General features: G+C 37.2%; 3 protein-coding genes across 11 annotated transcripts in view; all 3 read right to left on the bottom strand.

The window, feature by feature from the left end:
- The window catches only part of rassf3 (Ras association domain family member 3), a 31,870-nt gene extending 20,470 nt beyond the window's left edge, over positions 1 to 11,400 (bottom strand). The window contains exons 1-2 of one of the 2 annotated variants that reach the window (XM_039667767.2): positions 10,885 to 11,400; positions 3,708 to 3,841 (exon numbers count right to left, since the gene is read on the bottom strand). In XM_039667767.2, the coding sequence (XP_039523701.2) occupies positions 3,708 to 3,841; positions 10,885 to 11,317 (567 nt within the window). In that variant the 5' untranslated portion in view covers positions 11,318 to 11,400. Of the gene's footprint in view, positions 1 to 3,707; positions 3,842 to 4,597; positions 4,677 to 10,884 lie in introns of those variants that run through there. The other variant, XM_089127235.1, reaches the window with a different exon arrangement.
- A 918-nt stretch (positions 11,401 to 12,318) lies between these two features.
- LOC120476653 (uncharacterized) lies at positions 12,319 to 15,329 on the bottom strand. Its single transcript, XM_039667822.2, has 6 exons — positions 15,208 to 15,329; positions 14,115 to 14,365; positions 13,894 to 14,004; positions 13,709 to 13,767; positions 12,593 to 12,862; positions 12,319 to 12,507 (listed from the first exon to the last, which is right to left on the bottom strand). Exons 1-6 carry the CDS (start codon positions 15,312 to 15,314, stop codon positions 12,469 to 12,471), a joined length of 837 nt encoding a protein of 278 aa, XP_039523756.2. The 5' UTR covers positions 15,315 to 15,329; the 3' UTR covers positions 12,319 to 12,468.
- A 296-nt stretch (positions 15,330 to 15,625) lies between these two features.
- The window catches only part of dgki (diacylglycerol kinase, iota), a 37,176-nt gene continuing 32,570 nt past the window's right edge, over positions 15,626 to 20,231 (bottom strand). For all 8 annotated transcript variants that reach the window (XM_039667683.2, XM_039667682.2, XM_039667686.2 and 5 more), the window contains 10 exons: positions 20,099 to 20,143; positions 19,791 to 19,860; positions 19,251 to 19,291; positions 19,037 to 19,161; positions 18,911 to 18,936; positions 18,642 to 18,679; positions 18,308 to 18,428; positions 17,363 to 17,399; positions 17,185 to 17,284; positions 15,626 to 17,064 (listed from right to left, as the gene is read on the bottom strand). In XM_039667683.2, coding sequence (XP_039523617.1) covers positions 16,948 to 17,064; positions 17,185 to 17,284; positions 17,363 to 17,399; positions 18,308 to 18,428; positions 18,642 to 18,679; positions 18,911 to 18,936; positions 19,037 to 19,161; positions 19,251 to 19,291; positions 19,791 to 19,860; positions 20,099 to 20,143 — 720 coding nt within the window. In that variant the 3' untranslated portion in view covers positions 15,626 to 16,947. The remainder of the gene's footprint in view (positions 17,065 to 17,184; positions 17,285 to 17,362; positions 17,400 to 18,307; positions 18,429 to 18,641; positions 18,680 to 18,910; positions 18,937 to 19,036; positions 19,162 to 19,250; positions 19,292 to 19,790; positions 19,861 to 20,098; positions 20,144 to 20,231) is intronic.

Genomic DNA, 20,231 nt, shown 5'->3' with positions numbered 1-20,231 from the left:
CATTCACATGCAGAGAAGCTGGGTGCTCTTTTCCATGGAAAGATACTTTATTACTGTTTAATATAGTAGTAGCCACAGCAAACACTCTAGTGTTTTGTCAAAGGGTCTTCACAGTTTTAGGGGCTCCATGGTTTCATTTACAAACATATAGGCTTGCTTTTGGCTAGCTTGATTAAAAAAAAACACACACACACACCCTCTCAGGACCTGAGAACTCATATATCCATCCATTGTTGCACTGTGGTAACTTTTACAGTGTTAAGAAACCAGCAGAAATATATAATAGGTTCCAGAAGGTTTTTTGGATCAGTGTGTGAGCGTTATGTGAGGTGCTAAGTGGATAGTTACCACTGACCTAGTTGACAGAAGGAAGATCTAAAGAAAGAGGCGAGATTAGCTCTTAAAATAGACAACGTCTAATCCCAGACCTGAGGGAAGACCTACCTGCTTATTCTGCTCTGAGGATAAGAGGGTTTGGCTTGTTTACAGTCGAGTGAACCAAATGTCAAATATGGTCGCAGATTGTGGTCCACCAGTAAGGTCAAGGGGGATATTTATAGATTCCTTTAGGAGCACCATCATGTGAATTCTTGTAGCATTCCAATTCATATTTTCCCCAAGCTGCATTACTGAATCAACAATCTTTCTAACCAAATGTTAGTCTAAAAGAATGCAATGCTATAGGTTTGATACATAAATCATATTGTAAGTGAATACAGGCCTTTATAGGCCTTACTTCATTTCAGCACTCAAAGATCAGCTGGACTTTGGGTCCAACCCACTGAGGGTAGATTTAGCATGTTCAGCACTGATGCTTCATTACATATTTTCACATAATAACATGTGTCCCAATAGAATGGCATGAATAATCTAGTCAAACATCATGTTATCTGTGACATCTGACATCAGTTGCAGGCAGAAATAGTATCCTGACATAAACTCTTGACCCATGAGATCAAATCAGTCTAAGTGAATCAGTCAATTGACTTATAATCTTATCACATGACTGTGCGGACCTGATGCTGTACTGCAGATGTGAACTTTGACTAAAATATCTGTCCTTCTCTACTGACAGTAATTGGCTTACATGAACAAAATTCAATTCTAAACACAGCAAACTTGACCAATAGAGACCAGATTGTGTGACATTTATCCCCATTTCTTGGAGTCACAAGGGTGTGTGGTTAGTGCGGTGGAGTTAAAGCTTTGCCTCTTGCATTTTGGACCAGCTTCACCACCCAAAGAGTTCCCAGCATTCAGCTCACGCCTGCCAAAAAACTGCTGCCTCACAGAAAAAAACATGAATGATACTTGTGCTGAATTTCAAATTTTTTTGGGAGCACACTCCCAAAAGCAAGTTTTGCAAAACATTGTGTTACAATAAAAAATTAGATAGATTTAATGTTTTTGATGGGTTCTCCCATTGGCTGTGATCTTTGGTACAGTGATCTTTGGTATGTCTCTAATGTGATGTGTGCAAGATGTTATTGTGTGTGTGTGTGTGCTCGGTTATGCTGCAGGCATCCTGCGACTGTTTCCTGACAGGAAACTCTCTCTTTCCTACATCTTTCTGTTTGTTCCTTTTCATTTGGATCATATTTACACCTCTGTTTCTTTCTCAGGCTCCACACAATCTTGCTGATCCAATAGTACAGCAATAATACGGCAGTGTTCTCCAAGGTAAATCTTACTTACACCAGCAGCTTTACAGTAATGATTAATCCATGTAAAATCTCAGATATGAATCACCCTTACTTTCTAAACAGACATATTCATGGATTTAAGATTTAAGATTAAGATTTAAGAAAAAATATTATTTATATATAAAATATTTATATTTATATATATAATATAAATTATATATAAATCTGTATATACATGACAATATTTCTTAAATATATACAAGCATGTGTGTATATATATATATATATATATATACACAAAATAATTATACACAGTGCACCCACATATATTATGTAAACACAAACTTTTATTTTGGATGCGATTAATCACGATTAATCGTTTGACAGCCCTAATGTAAATACAAATATTTATAAAACTAATAAAATGACAAAAGCACATAACAATATTACAAAAAAAATATATATATATATAAAAATAAAAGCTAATTCAAAAGAAATGTAGTATTAAAGTTATATATATATATATATAAATAGTGCATACTCTAAAAATCGAATTTTCAGGAATTGCATTTGCTCAACAAACTTGATGTTATGTTTTGATGTAATTTTTCTCTGGTATTTTATCAGTTGTCTGTTTTTGCATTATTGAGTGGGTGTTACAGAGACACCCTGTCCTCCCTAAATCCCTCTCTCAACCGTCAGCGTGTGTGTGTGACCTTGTCTAGCCCTGTGTAACGTGGCTGACTCAACCGACTGTCTTCAGGGGGAGGGGGCTTCTGGTCTGGAATGTTGGGTCTATATGAAGAGTCAAACACACGCACACTAAAATGAATGTTAGACTCGTTCATGTTTGGACTGACACAGACAGCTGGTTCCTCACTCTCCTATGAGAATGTACACACCCATGTTTAATCCCAAATTACCAACGAACCAACTTCAGACCTCACACACACGATACGGCACCTTCTAACAGTGCACTACCTACTAAACATCCATAATACAAATAAACTAACAGCATAATGTGATTAATGGCACCATTGTGCATTCACGTACATTTAATATGTGGAATATGTCACAAAAACGACAGACATAACAGCCAATTGGTTTGGGTAAATTACTCTAAAAAAGTAATTAATTACTAGTTACTAATTACCTATTCAACAATGTAATTTGATTACTGTACTAATTACTCTCTCTAAAAAGTATTTAATTACTTTTTACTAATTACTTTAAATCCCATATCAACCTCAACCAGCTGAATACAAGGAATGCAACTGTTTTAATACTATAAAATTGCATGAATTATGCTTAAACTGACCTGGATTAGTGTGTATAGCACACATACCACACTAGCTTGTGTGTTGACCCCGCCAGGTCACACACACAGTGCTCGTCTTTCATTCATACTGCACAGTTTACAGAGCGCTGGGAGTGATAGTTTTAAACTAGCGCAGGCACATGAGAACAAAACTGGACACTATGGGGACCAGAGGAATTCTGCCCAAGAGTAATATCCTGCTATTGTTAGTTCCATGCCAAGTGCAATGGGAATCAATGTGTGTGTGTGCTCACATTGAGCTAAATTAAATAACAGTGTATCATCCTTTAGCTAACTCATACCATTCCATTAAACAGGTCTAAGGGAAGACTAAAGAAAAGCAATAATTAGTATGACAAAACTATGATCAAAACCACTCAATGAATCAATTTTGAAGTAGAAATTATTTCAATGATCTCAGCAAATGTCCATACTAAAAAACTATATGCTTCTTCTTTAATCTGTTCTCTGCCAATGAAGATTTGAAATAACACACAAGACCAAGGTGACCAAGAATGAATATGAAAATGAAAATGAATGAAAATGAACTTTGCTCAGTGTACATTTACAGCAATACTGAGACACTAGTTTAGGTCATGTAGGCTATCTGGGATATTTCTCCCCCTTGTGGTCACACCTAACCATCACTAGCGGATGTCTGTGATTCTCTAAGAGTTTCACTTCTGTGTTTCAGTTTAGATTGAACTGAATGTGCATGCAAACGTGAAAATAATCTCTGTACTCACACTGTGTGAGGACTGGTTGTTGTTCAGATGGTCCTGAGCAAGAGCGCTGAGTGGGCAGCCGTTGACGGATCCGTTCTGATGGCAGTCTAGCGCCACCTGGTCACGGCACTTAGCATGACATGTGTATTTGCAACCTGGAGGAGAGGAAACAAGAACAGACAGCAGTTACTCCCACAGTATGCTTCAAATAATACCCTTTTAAAACTTGTATACCTAAAACTGAACTTCCACAATCTAATAACAATGTAGTACATTTGTAAAAAGTCAAAAAGTTCATATTTGGTATAGAGCAAAGTGTTTTGAGTGGTTTTACCACTGAAGGTGTAGTTTTGCAAGGTGTTATGGGTAACAAAAGCCTGCATCATTTGTTTTAAAAGGAGATTTAGTGAAATACGATGGGTTTTCTGGTGGGCTAAATGGATTTTGGTTTGCAAAAAAGTGCAGCACATGCAAATTTTTAATGTAGAAAAGTATAATCACATGTTTAAGAAATTACCAACACATAAGACAATTTAAAATAATTCAACAATCCATTGTTAAAATAAGGTCAATCTTTGCAGTAATGTGTTTTACATGTTTATATCAGATTTATTGCCAGTGAAAACTTCTGGACTTCAAGGTATGCATACTTACACATGCAAAAGAATATTTTGCATTGTTTATTTTATATAAGAATGTTTTCTGATGCTGAAATGAAACTAAACCCATCGGCATGGGATGTATAATTAAAGAGCATCCTCTGCTTTCCAATCCTCACTTAAAGCCACTGCTCTCAGAAAACATGACGCATAATAACCACATACACTTGCTTATTCATGCAAACGTTAATATCATAAAGGATTTTTCAATGCCTTTCAAAATCATAATCTCAGTTCCTGTTGCTGACCTACCTGAAGATTGAGGCTTGACTTGCTGAGTAATTTTGCCGTAAATTTTGCAGAATGCTGCTCCCATCCCACTCAAGCATACGAGTGATGACGCTTTCGAAAGCTTAACTCACAGCATGCCATCAGAAACACAAATGCTCATCCTGTGCAGTCCACTCTCAGAACAGAAAGACAAACTTATTTGTCTCCCACCCATGCAATCTCCTAGGTAACTCTCTTTCTCTCTCTCTCTCAGTGTGCTGAGTCGATTGATTTGACTGTCAAATGAAGAACATTTTGCCCAGAAAATGATGGACACTTACAGTAAAGGTGATGAGGGAAGCACTTTGTAAATGAATTTTTAACAGCGCTGTAAACACAACAGATTCATCACCCTTAATATTCAGAATTATTAAACAATTAAACCGATCACTACTTTTACTGTTCTCATACTGACAGCCATCTAAGTGATGCACATTCTAGCCATTATCCCCTTTCTGCTCCTCTGGGTTTTAAATACTCAAATTTAATCTTTTTAAGTAAAGGAAAATCCCAAATAAGATTGTGTTAATGTCTTAAATATTTATGCTAAACAGCAACAGGATTAAGAAGGGATTCAGAAGGGATCCCCGACATCTCACCCAAAGTTTGTAATCAGAAGCCAACATCTTAAACATTTCTCAATGTCTCTTCAAAGACCAAAGTATGTGAGCTATGCTGTCCACATTCATGTCAAACGTCAAACGCTCATCATATGTCTTTTTATTTCTTCTTAAGAATTTTAGGCATATAGGACAAAGTTTATGTTTAAATATAACATCACTGAGATGTTCATCTCATCATCTCTGATTGAACACTGCTCTTTTTAAAGATCAGCAGAGAGCAGAATGACACTGAGGATGAGCAATGACAGGAGTGTGATGAAAGTGGATCTTTGATACCGGGGCATGATGGGTAATGGTTGCTTAAAGTGCCATTCTTTGCACAGAGCTGCGGTCTTGTCTGTGTATAACTGAGCTAATGTATGCAGACACACACAATCTGTTGGTCTCTGGGGCGGGTGGGAAGTGCAGACCTGCCTCTTCCTTAATTGCACTTCCCGTAATGAGGGACGGCGCAATCGATCAGGACCTGCTCGAGGAGCAAAACACACACACAGAATACTGTCCTCTATCCAGACTGTGGCGTGACGACGGTGCAATATTTGGGACTCTGTCTCTAAAACTTTGCATGTTGACAGAGAACAAGTCATTCAAGTTCTTAAATGTTTCCTACACAAACACATTACCGACAGCAGACACTGACAGCTCATATAACACAGACACACTCCGACAAAACCGTCATTCCCACAGCAGTCTCACTCTCTAAATATTTACCACCCTCATAACGAAATACTATTACAGTTCATTTGATTTCATTAACACTCTAAAAGAAAATATATGCATTATCACAATGAACATATGGTCAATTCTAAGTCATAAACCAGATAATAAATAAAGCATGTCTTAATATGATACATTAAACAACAAAAGTTGACCAAACAATGGATGGTTTTTGAACTTGCATGAAAAGGAAACTTTAATTTTTAATTTTTTCAAATCTTTAAAAGCAGTTTTTAAAAGCAGGAACCTGACATTTAGATGCTAATGCTTACTGTTAAAGCTATTGTGGAATTATGACACAATTTATGATGTGGTATATTTGCCAATACTACCAGATTACTCAAAAATCCCCATCAAAGTACACACGCCTTTTCAAAAGTTTGAGGTCAGTAAGTCTTTGAGGTCAGTAAGTGTTTTTAAAATAAATCTCTTCTGCTGACCAAGACTGCATTTATTTGATTACAAACACATTCAGTAAAAACATTTTCAAATGTAATTTATTCCTGCTGAATTTTCAGCATCATTACTCCAGTCTTCCGTGTCACATGATCCTTCAGAAATCCTTTTAATATTCTGATTTGCTGCTCAAGAAACATTTGTTATCATTATCAGTGTTGAGGAAGCTTGTGTCCACCACTGAATAGAAAAATATGAAATATGATATAAAGTCGCAGTTGCGTGATATAAAGTCAGAATTGTGAGATATGAACTCGCAATTGTCAGAAAAAAAACATTTTTTTGTAATATTTATAACTCACAAATTGCAAAAAAAAAGAAAAAAAGTCAGGATTCTTTGAAAACAGAAACAGTACTTCTAAACTTACACTACTGTACAAATTGTACCCCAAACTTTTGAACAAGTGTACTTTTAGTACATGGTAAACTTCTGCAAATTGGGATGCAGAAACTGACTGACTCTGACAACCAATAAACACATACTGTAAGGATCTGTAATTAAAGGAAAACGCAGCTTCTGGTGTCACTACAGGCCGTTTGTGAGCATGAACCAGGTGTTTTTTACTCCCTCGTTTAACAGCTGTTTATTCTGGACAGGTGGATGTGTTTTTACTTCACTTTTCCATATAATGCTTATTCCATCCTCACAAAAAAAAAGAGTGCCAGAAAAACACAGTGTGAAGCAGCATGTTAAAAATCATAAAACATTTATAAAAACCTTTTTGTGTTGGATAAAATATGTCCCTCAAACTGACAAAATTACATTTTTCTTTGTCACCCCCCCAAAAAAAAAGAAATATACCTCTTTAAAAAAAAATAAGAAAGTATACTTTGAATCTACTTTGTTTACTTCTCAGAAACATCTTTAAAATTAAAAATCAGTATACTGGACTACTGACAGAAAAGTATATTTGGCCTATTGTACATTTAATATTTTGATTGAAACATACGGGATGGGCAACGATTAATCGCGATTAATCGCATCCAAAAGAAAAGTTTGTGTTTACATGATATATGTGTGTGTGGTGTGTATAATTATTTTGTGTATATATAAATACTAACACATGCATGTATATATTTAAGAAAAATGTGTTCTTAATATATCAAATATTTTAATTATGTATAAATATATATAAAGTACATACATGCAAATATTTCTTAAATATATACATGCATGTGTGTGTATTTATATATACAAAATAATTATACACACCTCACACACATATATTACGTAAACACAAACTTTTATTTTGGATGCGATTAATCGTGATTAATCGTTGCTCATCCCTCTTTTGATTGAGCCTATTAAATACTGTTTAACATACTGTCTCATAAACTTACATTGTTTGAAAATATTGATTTCTAAAGAGAACAGATTTGTTTAATTCTGAGTATGTGAATTTTTGTGCAGTCCACTGTGCAGAACTTAAAATTTTACTTCAAATCTACTTAAAGTGTAGTTCACTTGCAATAAACTAAAAACGTAGTTGTGTACTACTACTGTCACCCTTAAAAGTGTACTTTATACATTAAAAAGTGGGTTTAGGCCCATTATTGGAAGAGTACACTTTTACAGTGTACTTCAGTATACTTAATAAAATGAACTTACTTTTTTGTATATGAGCAATATGATGTTGCTTATTTTAAATGATGCCATTTCCTTGTCAAAATGTCGCTCTCATATCAGACTCCCAAAACAATAAAGTCTGTGAACAAGTAGCCGAGCCTGTCCTTGCGCAGTCGATCACGTAGATAACTATTGTTTCAGTCTGTGTCTGTGGTGTTTTAGAAACAAGATAAGAATAGAGATTCTCATGTTGCTTTCTGTTCGTCTCCATTCCAGCTCGGCTCCACGCTGGGATTAGATCAGACCCCTGAAACAACACACACCACCGTCCCGAGGTCACGAGTCACGACAACACCTGCCCGTGACAAAAAGTCAAGAAAACACTCCATTCTTTTGCAATCGGTTTTCATTACTTAAGCCATTCATACGATGGATGTTAAACTTAAACTATTTGCCGTGTTATCGTGAAGCTCTTCAACTGTTTAGACTCGGCTCTGTCCTTCACAGAGGGACAGCGAGTGGATGTTTTTAGTGCGCTGGTCTGTGTTTGCCCGGTGGGGAAAACTGTGAGGTCACTGTGAGACACCACAGCCCATAGAAACGCAACGTATACACAATGATACCACACACAAAATACAACAACAATAGTCCACAACAATAGTTGGTGAGTGTTTACTGAAAATTGCGAGCAACACATGTCAGTGCTGAAGAAGATGAACACGGCAGTGGCACTGCTGAACATCACAGTTTAGATTCAGTTGAATTAAGTCCAGCTTAATTTAAGTTTAGGCCTAAAATAATTTCCATTGGAGAATGTTTCTTTTCACTTTCCAGTAATCCAACTCATATCAATGAACTAAACCATGCACAGTAACCTAGCATCATGATGACGGTGAGTTTTGCAAATGCACGCACATGCAAAAGAGTTAAGTTGACTAAACACACAAATTAGTAATAAAAAAAGCTGCTTTTTATTACATAATTACATTTTTTTAAGACAAAAACGTCATGGTTTGTACTAGAAATTGCACTAATATCTGTCCTCATTGTTCCATAAATCAGGGACTTTGCGCTGCTCATAGTGAAATTGTCATCTAACTTCCATTTGCCTGAGGATAAAACTACAAAAAAGCCAAAGAGATCTGGACCCACCGGATGACTTCCACAGCAGACCAACTTCCAGTCGACCGGAGCGCCGCATCACTTTCGGAAGGCGATAGAGGATTCCGGTAAGTCTTCTTAAAGTTCTTCCGAACCCTTTCCTCAGACCCATGACTTACAATCCACTGCCCGACCAGAACAACATCGAGTCTCACTTCAACCCCTGAGCATTTACTGGCTAAAAGATATTCCCTTCAGCACTGAACATGCATCACTGCGTCTAACTCCTAACCATGAAGCCCCTGCTCCAGTGTGTGTGTGCAGTTGTCCCAATGACCCCCAAGGTTCCCCTGTCACTGTCGGCTGGTTGAGGGGAAGCCCATTGTGAGCAATGGTTCTGCTGTGACAGGACGGTGTGCCTTCTCTAGACACACTGTCACTGCCGCTACACAAACAGACAGATGGACATTAGGGGAGCGAACAGGTGGGTGTCAAATAGCAGGACACAATACAGTCCGGCTAGAAAGGCCAAAAAGGTTGTGAGACCCACAAAGGTGGAAAAAAAGGCATCTTTGTTGATCTTTAACTTAGGTATACTGTACTACATACAGACTATTATTTGCAGTGAAGTGAATGACATCCCACAGAGTACAGATGCTACACTAGAAACAGATAAAAGGTCGAATAAAGTTTTACTTTCACTGAATTAAAGATTCATTAAATTATTTTGACCATTAGAAAACTCCATTACAATTCATTCTTGATATTAAAAGTGACAAAAACACAAGTTACAAATGAAGGAATCTGCCATGGATCATGTTTTGTGCACATTTTCCAATTTAAAATAAAAGACCATATTTACATTTATTCATATTTTCTAGATTTATTTTTTAGAGTGGATTAAAGGTCAGCTTTAAAAACAGGCTTTCAACCTATTTAGCCGAGCCAGTGGCTCTCTCTCTCTCAATTACCTGATCATTTAACTCCAGCAAGAAGACTCAGTGAAACCTTTGTCCAGTTGTTCCATTTGAGTTAACACTTGTGAATGGACAACCTCTGCACAATTGCAGCTCAGACAAGTGACATGGACAGAGAGCCATATTAGGAGAATGAATTGAGGGACATTTGGGTCGTTTTAATCAAAAATACACTTGCAATTCACTTCTAGCCATCTCAACGGTCATATTTTCTTATGAGATGGCAATTCAAATTTGGTTGTGGGAAGCTGCTTTGCATATGATTTTTAGGAATATTTTCTCTACTGAAAACAAGGCTTTCATTCAGGGATGAAAATGTCAATCCACTGTCAGTGACCATTTCAGGTGCAAATGTTCATGTGCCTATAACTTGAGCATTAGATTTAATTATATAAATTATGAGTATGTACAGGCCTGACTTCCGCATTGCCAAGTATGATTAAACATATTTGTGACAATGACATGTACCGTAAATGTGGGTGCTCAAGGTGCAACTCAGTGAATTTATAAACCCAAACCAGTCCGTCCACATGCCTGTAGATGAGTGTGTGGTGTGTGAGGAAGATCAAGAACATGCAGTTATGAGTTTATGGTTTATGAAATATTAGGCCTATAATATAATTCCATTTAACTGCCACTTTTATCCAAAAGTAACAGACACAGTCATTCCCCTTGGATCAAGAGCACAATAGTGATGAATTGACCTTGTCTAAACTAATACAACAACAAGTTAAACAACAACAAAAACATTGTTTGATATTGATTAGTCTCTGTAGCCTATACATATAATGGTCAAATCTGTGGAAGTCTAATATATAAAGTTCTCACCTGTGCAGGTCAAGCCATCTTGAAAGATATACGAGCAACACACATCGCACCAAGCGTGCGTCGCGTCCTCATAAAACGAGTGTCCTTCTCCTCTCTCCACTTTTACGCGTGGGTCGAATATCGTCCTCACATCAGGGGGTTTGAAGCCCCTCTTTCGAGAGCGCTGTCCGGCTCCACCGTTCTCCGCCACCTTTGGTAGCGCGTCGCTTTGAACGGGTTTTGGAGAGACGCGTGGTCTTTGGGGAGACGGGGCTCTCTTCACCGCCTTCACCTTCGCGTTGCGCATTCTGGATTTGGCTTTCGGTGAATTCTTCTCCATCGGGTTAGCTTCTTCCACCCGAAAGGTCGGTAATCGGTTCAGAAGAGGCACAACTAGAGGCGTCCCGAGGACGCAGTGGCGCGGTGGCGAGTACTTCCTACTGTGATGCATCATGCCATTGGAAACGCAGAAACACCTGTAGATCTATTCTTGGAGGTTTGCGATGAGACATTTCTCAGGCTTCGAGAGAATTTCGCCAGGTTCTCTAAGACGGAGGACTGGTGCTCAAGCAGGTAAGACAGGTGCACGCGCGTCTCATGTTTCACCTGAGTTGCGCGCACTCGCGCACACACCCACCGTTAATAGATCAAATCAGTTTACTAGAAGCAAGATTAACTAAAACCATACAATTCGTCATGATAAAATAAACTATACATAAGTAAACTTTAGCTCAAATAAAATTTAAACCGACTTTGCTTCAGCTAGTTTCCAAGAAAACATAGTTTTCATTTAGTTTGACTCGATGCACTACACATGAAATAGACTTTCAGAATAAATGTAATGTAAATAAAAATGATAAAAAACTTAATTACTAACACTTTAATACAGACTAGCCTATATTTAATTTAAAAAAAAACAATTAATTCAAACCCAAAGGGTTAATCAATGGCCTTTCACTGATAAAATACTCTAAAAGTGTGCAGACAGCATAGATATGGAGATATCATCTCAAAAACTCCTTGAAAGTTAAGCCTTTTGTATATAAAAGTTGTTCCACATATTTTTACAATGTCATATAGTGTAGTAAAGAAAACGGACAAAATTACATATATTGTCAAGGTTGTTTATTTCATAACATTGAACAAAATATATTATTTAGACAAAAACTTTTTCCTATCCTATAATGAGTTTCATTCTAGACACTAAAGTACCTGAAATATGTTCATTTCAAGACAAAAAGAAAAATTACAATTAATATTAACAATTTGGATGTCTCATTAAATAATAAAAAAATTAAAAAAAAGTTTACTAGTTCAGCTAAACATGATAACGTACATACAGTCAGGAATGATGTATCATCATTATTTTCAAAGCATAAACATGTAATGCTTTGAGACAGTATCCATAGCACTCTTAATGACGTTTGGTGTAGATGCATTTATATTTGGCTCAATAAGCGAGTTCCTCTTTTTTAGCCTCAGGTGTTCCAGGACCTAGTGAAGAAAAAGTACTAGATCCCTGCTGAAACAAAAGAAAATCTCTTTTTTTCTTGTGAATAAAGTGACTGTGCCCCTGAGAAAGACGTCTGTAATCATCTCGTAAGCTCACTGGACTTCCTCTTTGGATTCATCTTCAACTTCTCCCTGTGAGAGGAAAAATGGCACTGTGACTAAAGATTCATCCTGTTTTTGTATGTGTTATAAGGTCAGATGTCGTTGCGATACTTACATTGCCTGCATGCATGTTTCTGCTAATCCATTTGGAGTAATTTTCCTGTAGATACTTGGCACCGAAGCCCAGCACACGGTTCATTGGATGGTAGTTGACGCCATAGAGCTGACTGGTGGCTTCACAAATCAGAGCCACGTCAACTTTCTGGCCTTCTTTTGGCGGTTCTAAGGTGACACTTCCACAGACAGCATCCATCACTTTCTTGAAGAAGCTATACTTGAAAGTCGAGGACTGCAGCGTTTCATATAAGGCCTTGTCTTTCTTAATCTGCAGCAGAGGTTCAGAGATAAAACAGAAGAGATTTTTACATTTAGTATGTTATTTAGATCCATCTATAGATTTTTTTCACAGTGTGGTTGCAGTAGGAATGATAAGCAGGATCTATGTGCAGCGGTCTAATTTATTAACAAAAACAATTAAATAACACAACTCAGGCTAATTCGCAACCTCAGAAAAACAAACATTGACAATATTTGGACAGAGCAACTGAAGCTGTTAATAAATAATAAATGTAAATAAATATTAAAATGAGGTTAACCTAATCAAGAAAAATAACATTTGGTTTGCCAGATAGGCCTGCCATTGAAATTGAGGCAAAATAGTGATTTGACATTTAACATGTAGTTTTTTTTGTAGTATCAAAATGATTTTTAATAATTAAGCTTTGCAGCTAACAGATACTAAAAATTACTTATATATATATATATATATATATATATATATATATATATATATATATATATATATATATATATATATAAAATGATTGTTCAAATGTAAAGTCTATTATGGATATTACAAAGTCAAAGTCTTTCACAGATAGTAAAACACCTCTATTGTGCAGTTCCCTTCAATTTTCCCCAATTACAAAGTACATTAAAACAGCGCAGTAAAAAATTAACTTGAAACATTGAGATGAATCATAATATTATTAACGTTGGCTGAAGACTTTTGAAATCAACTGACGGTTTATTATGTAAATAAATGTATAGAAAAACATAATGTACTATAAAATAGGCATAATTCAACAGCATAAAAGTCCAGGTAACTGTGTTTGCAGAGACACCTGGTGGTCAGGTGTCACATCTCATTAAATGACATCATTCCACTGACCTTTTCATTCAGCTCATCGCCATGTACTCTGAGAATCTCCGCCAGCCTTTGCACAACATCTGCAGAGACAATAGATTCAGGAATGAGAAGTTCAGTTTGCAATCGTCTCTAAAACGAAGGAACTCGGTGACCGCTAATACTTAGATCGGATACAGAAATCAAGAGAAGAATGAGCTTGAACTCACCATCATCACCATCTGGTTCTATATCACTTGAAGTGAAGTGCACAGAATCTGATATCTCTGTCAATTCACAGACCAGGTTTTCCATCTCATCCACTTTCCCCTCATCTGAATCTGCAAGAAGAGATGATAACACATCATACACTCGACTCGAATCTCCAAAATCTCACTTTTAGAGAATGTTTGACACACATTTGAAGGTCAATAATATATGTCCCTCTCACCTAGCGCTGCTTGCTGTGGATCAGGTGTATCATCTGTCTTGGGTTTAATACATTTTGTGATGAAAGATAATCTCAATTTCTTCTTTTTGTGCGTTTTGCTACTTCTTTTTTCAGATGGCTCTTTCTCTGGGATGTCCTGCTGCAGACTGGTGTCCATGGGTCGTCTCTTGCGGGCGTACGACATAAGGAGTCTGAACTCCAGGCTGTCCACCGCAGGAATCTGGACATCGCCATTGCTTTGCTCCTGGGCCCTGGTCAGTTATCAAAAACTTCATCAAAACACTTGGTTCAAACCTCACCTTTATAGAGGTGCACTCAGTATAACTTTCATTAACTGAACAGTATTAATAATTGTGTAACACACCACATTAAGTACTATAATACTGATTTCTATAGGCTTCTGGTATGGAATGAGAGTCATCAGCTTATGTGGATATACATCATTTTACACATTTTTCAAATTCCTATTCATTTATTTGTCTGTAAAACTTTCCATGAGGAAACTTTTAACAGTTTTAAAATTCAACCGTGACAAAAGCTTTTAAAGTAAAAATAAGAACTATTCTAAATAGACTTTAAAAACTGTTTGGAAAAATAAACTAAAACATGCATGTACTTGCCATGGAAGTCTAGAGCTTAAACGCATTTGCCATGAATATTTCTTTAACTTACATTTCATTTTACAATGAAATGATTGCCGCTGTAATTTTTATTCATGAAAATGACACATTAAGGTAAGTTTGTTAACGTTAGATTTGGTTCATTATCCTATAACGTTAGTGAACTCGCGGTCGCTTTGTAGAGTGAATGTGTCTGGACATGTTCGTCAAACTTCTCCATTACGAGACGTTTGTTTGTTTGTTTCCCTTTTACTTCCGACATGTCCATAAGTTTATAACCAAATCACACGCAAGACAAAACATTTTGAGCTCTCTCGACATATTTCTATCTTAGCTGACTGAAGTCACGGAAGTGTGAACCGGCAAATGTAGGCTACTTAATCCTCTTTAAGAAAAACAGGACACAATTCTGAGACAGTCACTATTAAAAATTTCTCTATGTGAATAAATATATTGAAAGTTAAAACACTTACATGACTCGTTCCTTTCGGTCTGTGATGTTTCGAGAGGATTGAAAAAAGTTCAGCATAATAAATAACTTACGCGCTTGGGCGGAGCCAAACACTGCGTGATGACGCATCGTGAGTCACACACGCAATGAATCAACAAAAACAATTTCATTCAAACCACACGATTCATTGATTTACCTCTAATTATTAATCATACAGCTTATACTGTAAAATGCCAAGCTTTTTATTCGTTTTTCATGCTTTATATTAACTTTCTCAGTTAATTCATTGGCATGGAAGGGACAGCATGAACATGGTGATGCTAAGCACTTTTTTGTGTGTTGTCAAACTTTAATTTTGGGGTGATCTATCCATTAAAAATAGACCTTAAATGGGCAAATGAGAATGAATGGTTCATACTTGGGATCAGTTGAGTCAAGAGTGCAGACAATGTTATTTATTTTTGTCACAGTAGTTTCTTTAACATCAGGTACATCTAGGAATTTCCATGAAAAACACAAAACACTGGTGCTTTCCATCCGACTGCCTTTTAATGAGTGAACATTCCTAATTTTGAGATTGTGCAACATGTCAAGTCACATCTCCATCCATCACTTCTACTCAACCCGTGACCTCATACACACCTAAAATATATATTCAGAAATTAGAAGAAACTAAAACATTCAAGTAGTCCCATCTTTTAAAAGGTTAAAAAAGCAAAATACAACCACTGAACAATTTTTATATAAATAAAAAAATTGAAAAGAAATAATGCCATTTCATTACATAATCACTGAGGGGTAGAAACATCCAGAGAGGTAACAAAACTCCATGCACAATAATGTGTTAAAATCTCAACTGATAATACAAGATGACACGTACAGCAGATCACTCGTATGTAAATGGATCTCAGAGGCTCAGCGTGATCCTACAGGCTGCCGTTTTCATGCATTTCCCGTCATGAGTGATTTGACATGGGACTAGGTAATGTTACAGAAGTGTTCAAAATACCACGCAACTCTCGTCAGTGTCCTTCTCGCGTTCATTTGGTTTAGTCATTCTTCTCGCAGGCCAGTGTTGTAAAACACAACCTTATAATGGAGCCAAAAATCAGCTGCCATCAATGGAAAAAATGCATCCGGTTCCTTTGCTTGTCTTGAAACATTAATGTAATGTAATAATAAATAGAGAAATGCACAAATGTCATCCATTCATATTGCATTGAAAATGGCTCAGATGTTTTCTCGTCGTCATAAGATAATTTCACAATCACGCCACTGTAACGGCACACAAACAACTGAGAAGGAAACAGATTGTGTGAAGTCTGGAGTTATGTAGATGTCCAGTTTAACATCTCTGGAGCTATTTTGACTCTGAACCAATGACGACCCTCTTCAGGAGCAGATGATGTTTTTCCTGTCTGTGTGTCTTTGGCACACAACATGTTTAAACGTCTTTTGTGTCTGTTGACGCAGCAAAACCCAATCCATCTTTGAATAAATAGATATAATAAATAAGAGCAATAAATAAATGCTAGGTCACAGCCTAAAATTAAAAAAACCCCACAGCGACATCAGTGGAAAAACAACAGCTAGACATTTTCCTGTTCGCAGAGGATTTTCTCAGCCCGAGGCGCTCTCGATACACCTCTTTCTCTTCCCCTCCTCAAGCTCTCTCGTTCGAGTGTGAGCAGGCGCGTGGAGGAGTGCCGACAGCCACTTTATGTGGGTACAATTCTTCCTAACACTAAGCGTGTGAGCCCGTTCATACAGCCGTCTCCAGATCCTCGTGTGCCGCGGGCTCATCTACCGGCTGGCTCTCCAGGAGGGACGCCAACTCCAAGTTCCCGGTATCCAGGGCACAATCCTTGGGAGTTTTTCCCTAAAAGGACAATGGCAAAAATGTCACTACCAAGTCGTGAGCGCGCACAGTTGTGTTTATACACTAGTGCTACTATTTCTTGCACAATCTAGAGAAACGAAGAGGAAAAGAGATTCTCACCAGGAAGTTTGTTTTGCTAAGGGAAGCCCCAGCCTCCAGCAGACGTCTGCATACCTCACGGTGCTCCTGGGATGCTGCTTTGTGCAGTGCAGTGTCGCCTCTGAAAAATGAAATACTAGTTTACCGGAAATGACCGGTTCTATGATGCAAATAAATAGATCAAACCACAACTACGTACGTGTCTTTCTCAGTTAAATCCAACATCAGCTTTGACCCTGAAAGAAACAGAACTGCATGTAAGTGAGGATAGATTTGATAAAAGTTTGTACAGCTTAAAAGTGACTGCTCAGTGTCCGCTAATAATATACTGATATTAATCTATTGATATAATATTATTCTAATATAGCCCTATTTTATGCCCAAATTTTCTGTTAAATAAAAGTGTAAAAAAAATAAAGAATTTAATTACAAATCTAATAGTAAAAATATTGGTGAGGTGTCATTTTAGGTTTCAGTTTTAGGCCCAGAATTTTCATTTAGGTGCATCCCTAATATATATATGGATATGATCCAAAATAAATTAGTATTTACTTCTTCTTTTTTTTTTAATACTTTATTTTCAGTTTACAAAAACAAAAACAGAAAAACAAGTAGACTAAAAATAAAATAAAAATAAAAGTAAAAAAAAAAAAAAAAAAAATCCCCCTCCCTCCCTCCCCAAAAGGGTGCTCCAATAATCTACAGTAGAAATGTAATGTAACAATGTCATCGAGGTCGTATCTACTTCTTATTAAACATTTTTTTGATGCCCCAAAAACTATTTAGACATTTAATACATGTTTAAAATATTATTTTATTTTCCACAAACTATCCTGACATTTAGGCCATATTTAAAAATGTCACTTGACATTTGAAAGGTTTTTGATTTAAAAGTGTGTCTGTACTTTCTTTCTTAAAAAAAAAAAAAAAAGTGTCCAGATACATTTTGTGCCCATTATTTATTTAGAAATGGATATTTACTTCTAAGCTGGCTTTGGTTTTGGTTCTCTTAGACATGTGATGGTATCTAAAACGGGAAACAAAACTCCCTTCCCTCCCAGTTGAGAATGTAACACACAAACTTTGAACTTTGAGTCCGCAAACACAGTAGGGTGCGTGTCCAGAGGCTCGTTCCAACACTCACCGTGTTCTAGAATGAAACTCACAACCTCCGTGTGACCGTGATTGGCGGCCAAGTGTAGAGCGGTGCAGCCCATAGAGTCCCGAACCAACAGACTGACCCCGCTGCCGCAGGAGCCCGGCATCTGTTAAACGTGGGGCAGATCATGAGTCAAGAGCATATGAGTTTGAATCACACAAAAAAAACTTTGGTTTGCCACAGAAGCTTTACTAGTTACGCAAGTTACACTGCATGTTGTGCACCACCCTGATGAGTGATGTTGGATAACACACGTCTATAAAACTCTTTCACTTTCAGTTTCAAGAAAAAGAATCATTCAAATAAAATACAAACTCACCGCAGACAGGTCTCCTTTAACAGCAGCTGACAAAAGAGCTAAAAAAACAATTGAGATTGTCAACACATGATATTGTATGAGTAACAACCACGCTTAAGCTATATCAAGTACCTAGCAATTATGACATGAATTTGAGACATTTCAGGTGGCGATAACTGAATGTCACCAATGGGTTTATCCCATGACTTCTGACAGGAAAAACTCCCCGAGCTTCTAAATGCTTCCTGTCTCTCTACAACTTCAAAGAAATACTTGTCTTTGTACTGTACCTTGTTCATCTGAGGTCAGGGGAACACTGCAATAAGGAAACGAGAGCAAAAAATACAAATGTAAGCTTTGTTCATGCAAAACGAACGTAAAACCGAACGTAAAAATAAGGTAATGATGATTCTCACCTGGAACTGGGTTCCACCACCACATCCGGCATTCCAGGAGCTCGGACCTGGCTCACCGCTGGGGCCTCGTGGTCCAGGATGAAAACCTCATCCTGGCATATTTCAGTCACAAAGTGCAGATGCTCCTGTAGGTTCACACATTACAAGAGCACATTATGCAGATTCCAATTTCTTTTTGATTTCCTATACATTTAATAACGCAGTATCATCATACCTGAGCCTTGTCTATGCGATAAAAGCGGTCGGCTGATGTAGCTGGAAACATAATGTACAGTGAAGTGATGATTATTACATACTTAAGTGAAGTACACAAATCACAACACATTCCTGTGTTACTGTGGAGGTTATAAAACTCAGTACACTCCAGGCAGGAGGTGATAAAATCTGTGCCAGACGTGCTTTTATTCAACCAGCATTAAACAGTTAGGGTGTGTTCACACTTTGCAGGTTCAGTTTCATTCAAATGAACTCTGGTGCGATTATTCTAGTCCTTTTTAACACCAAACCAAAAGAAAAAGAAAAGGCAACAGATCTTATTGAACATCAACAATGTTTTCCGGCCTAAATGCGTTTGTTGTATGTGCATGCATGGTATTTTGGAGTATATGGTTTATTTGGTTCAGATCAGGCAATCAAAACAAGTGTGAAAGCAGCCTAAAATAGCCAAGAGAACCGAACATGACTAAAAACTGACTTTACTTGCAAAGGTATGTCTCTTCTTATATAGAAACACAGTTCGGATGCGGAGACTCACAGTCTAGGAAGCTCCAGTTTGATGAAAGTCTGTGTGCTGAACTCGGCCAAGCCAAACCTGTGCTCTCGTCCTGAGAACAGAGAGAAACACATCACAGGTGTTCTGAAAGTTTGACAAGATGCTGCTCATAATGACACCTATACATTTCAATAACATTATGATTAAAATAAAACACAGGAAACAACAGTAACATGCAGGAAAAAAATAACAGTAAATACTGACAATAAATACAGATAAGAATCCCACGTGGTGTAACGCGTGAAAACAGAATTTGTCTGAATTTTGTCCAACTCTGTGGAGGCGTTTACCTGGTAGTGCACTCGGTGACCAGAAGAGGGCGCTTGATGCAAATCCTGTCAACAACAGACAAAAAAATGTGTAATAGCGAAAATGTTTAACATGATGGTGGCATGGTTTGAGGTTAAATGATGCAAATGAAAT

Source organism: Pimephales promelas, chromosome 24, assembly GCF_988280905.1.
Source record: "Pimephales promelas chromosome 24, fPimPro1.hap1.1, whole genome shotgun sequence".
In the NCBI taxonomy this organism is placed as follows: Eukaryota; Metazoa; Chordata; class Actinopteri; order Cypriniformes; family Leuciscidae; genus Pimephales; species Pimephales promelas.
This window is presented reverse-complemented; position numbering and strand designations above follow the sequence as displayed.

Bases quoted from the DNA above. Each gene is read 5' to 3' on its own strand.
- LOC120476653 (XM_039667822.2), bottom strand. From the start codon at position 15,314: ATGCGTCATCACGCAGTGTTTGGCTCCGCCCAAGCGCGTAAGTTATTT. The intron at 14,005-14,114 runs GTGAGAGGGACA...CTCTTCTTGCAG, and splicing joins TCCACAGCAAGCAGCGCTAG to ATTCAGATGAGGGGAAAGTG. The intron at 12,508-12,592 runs GTAAGTATCGCA...TTCCTCTCACAG, and splicing joins GAAACATGCATGCAGGCAAT to GGAGAAGTTGAAGATGAATC.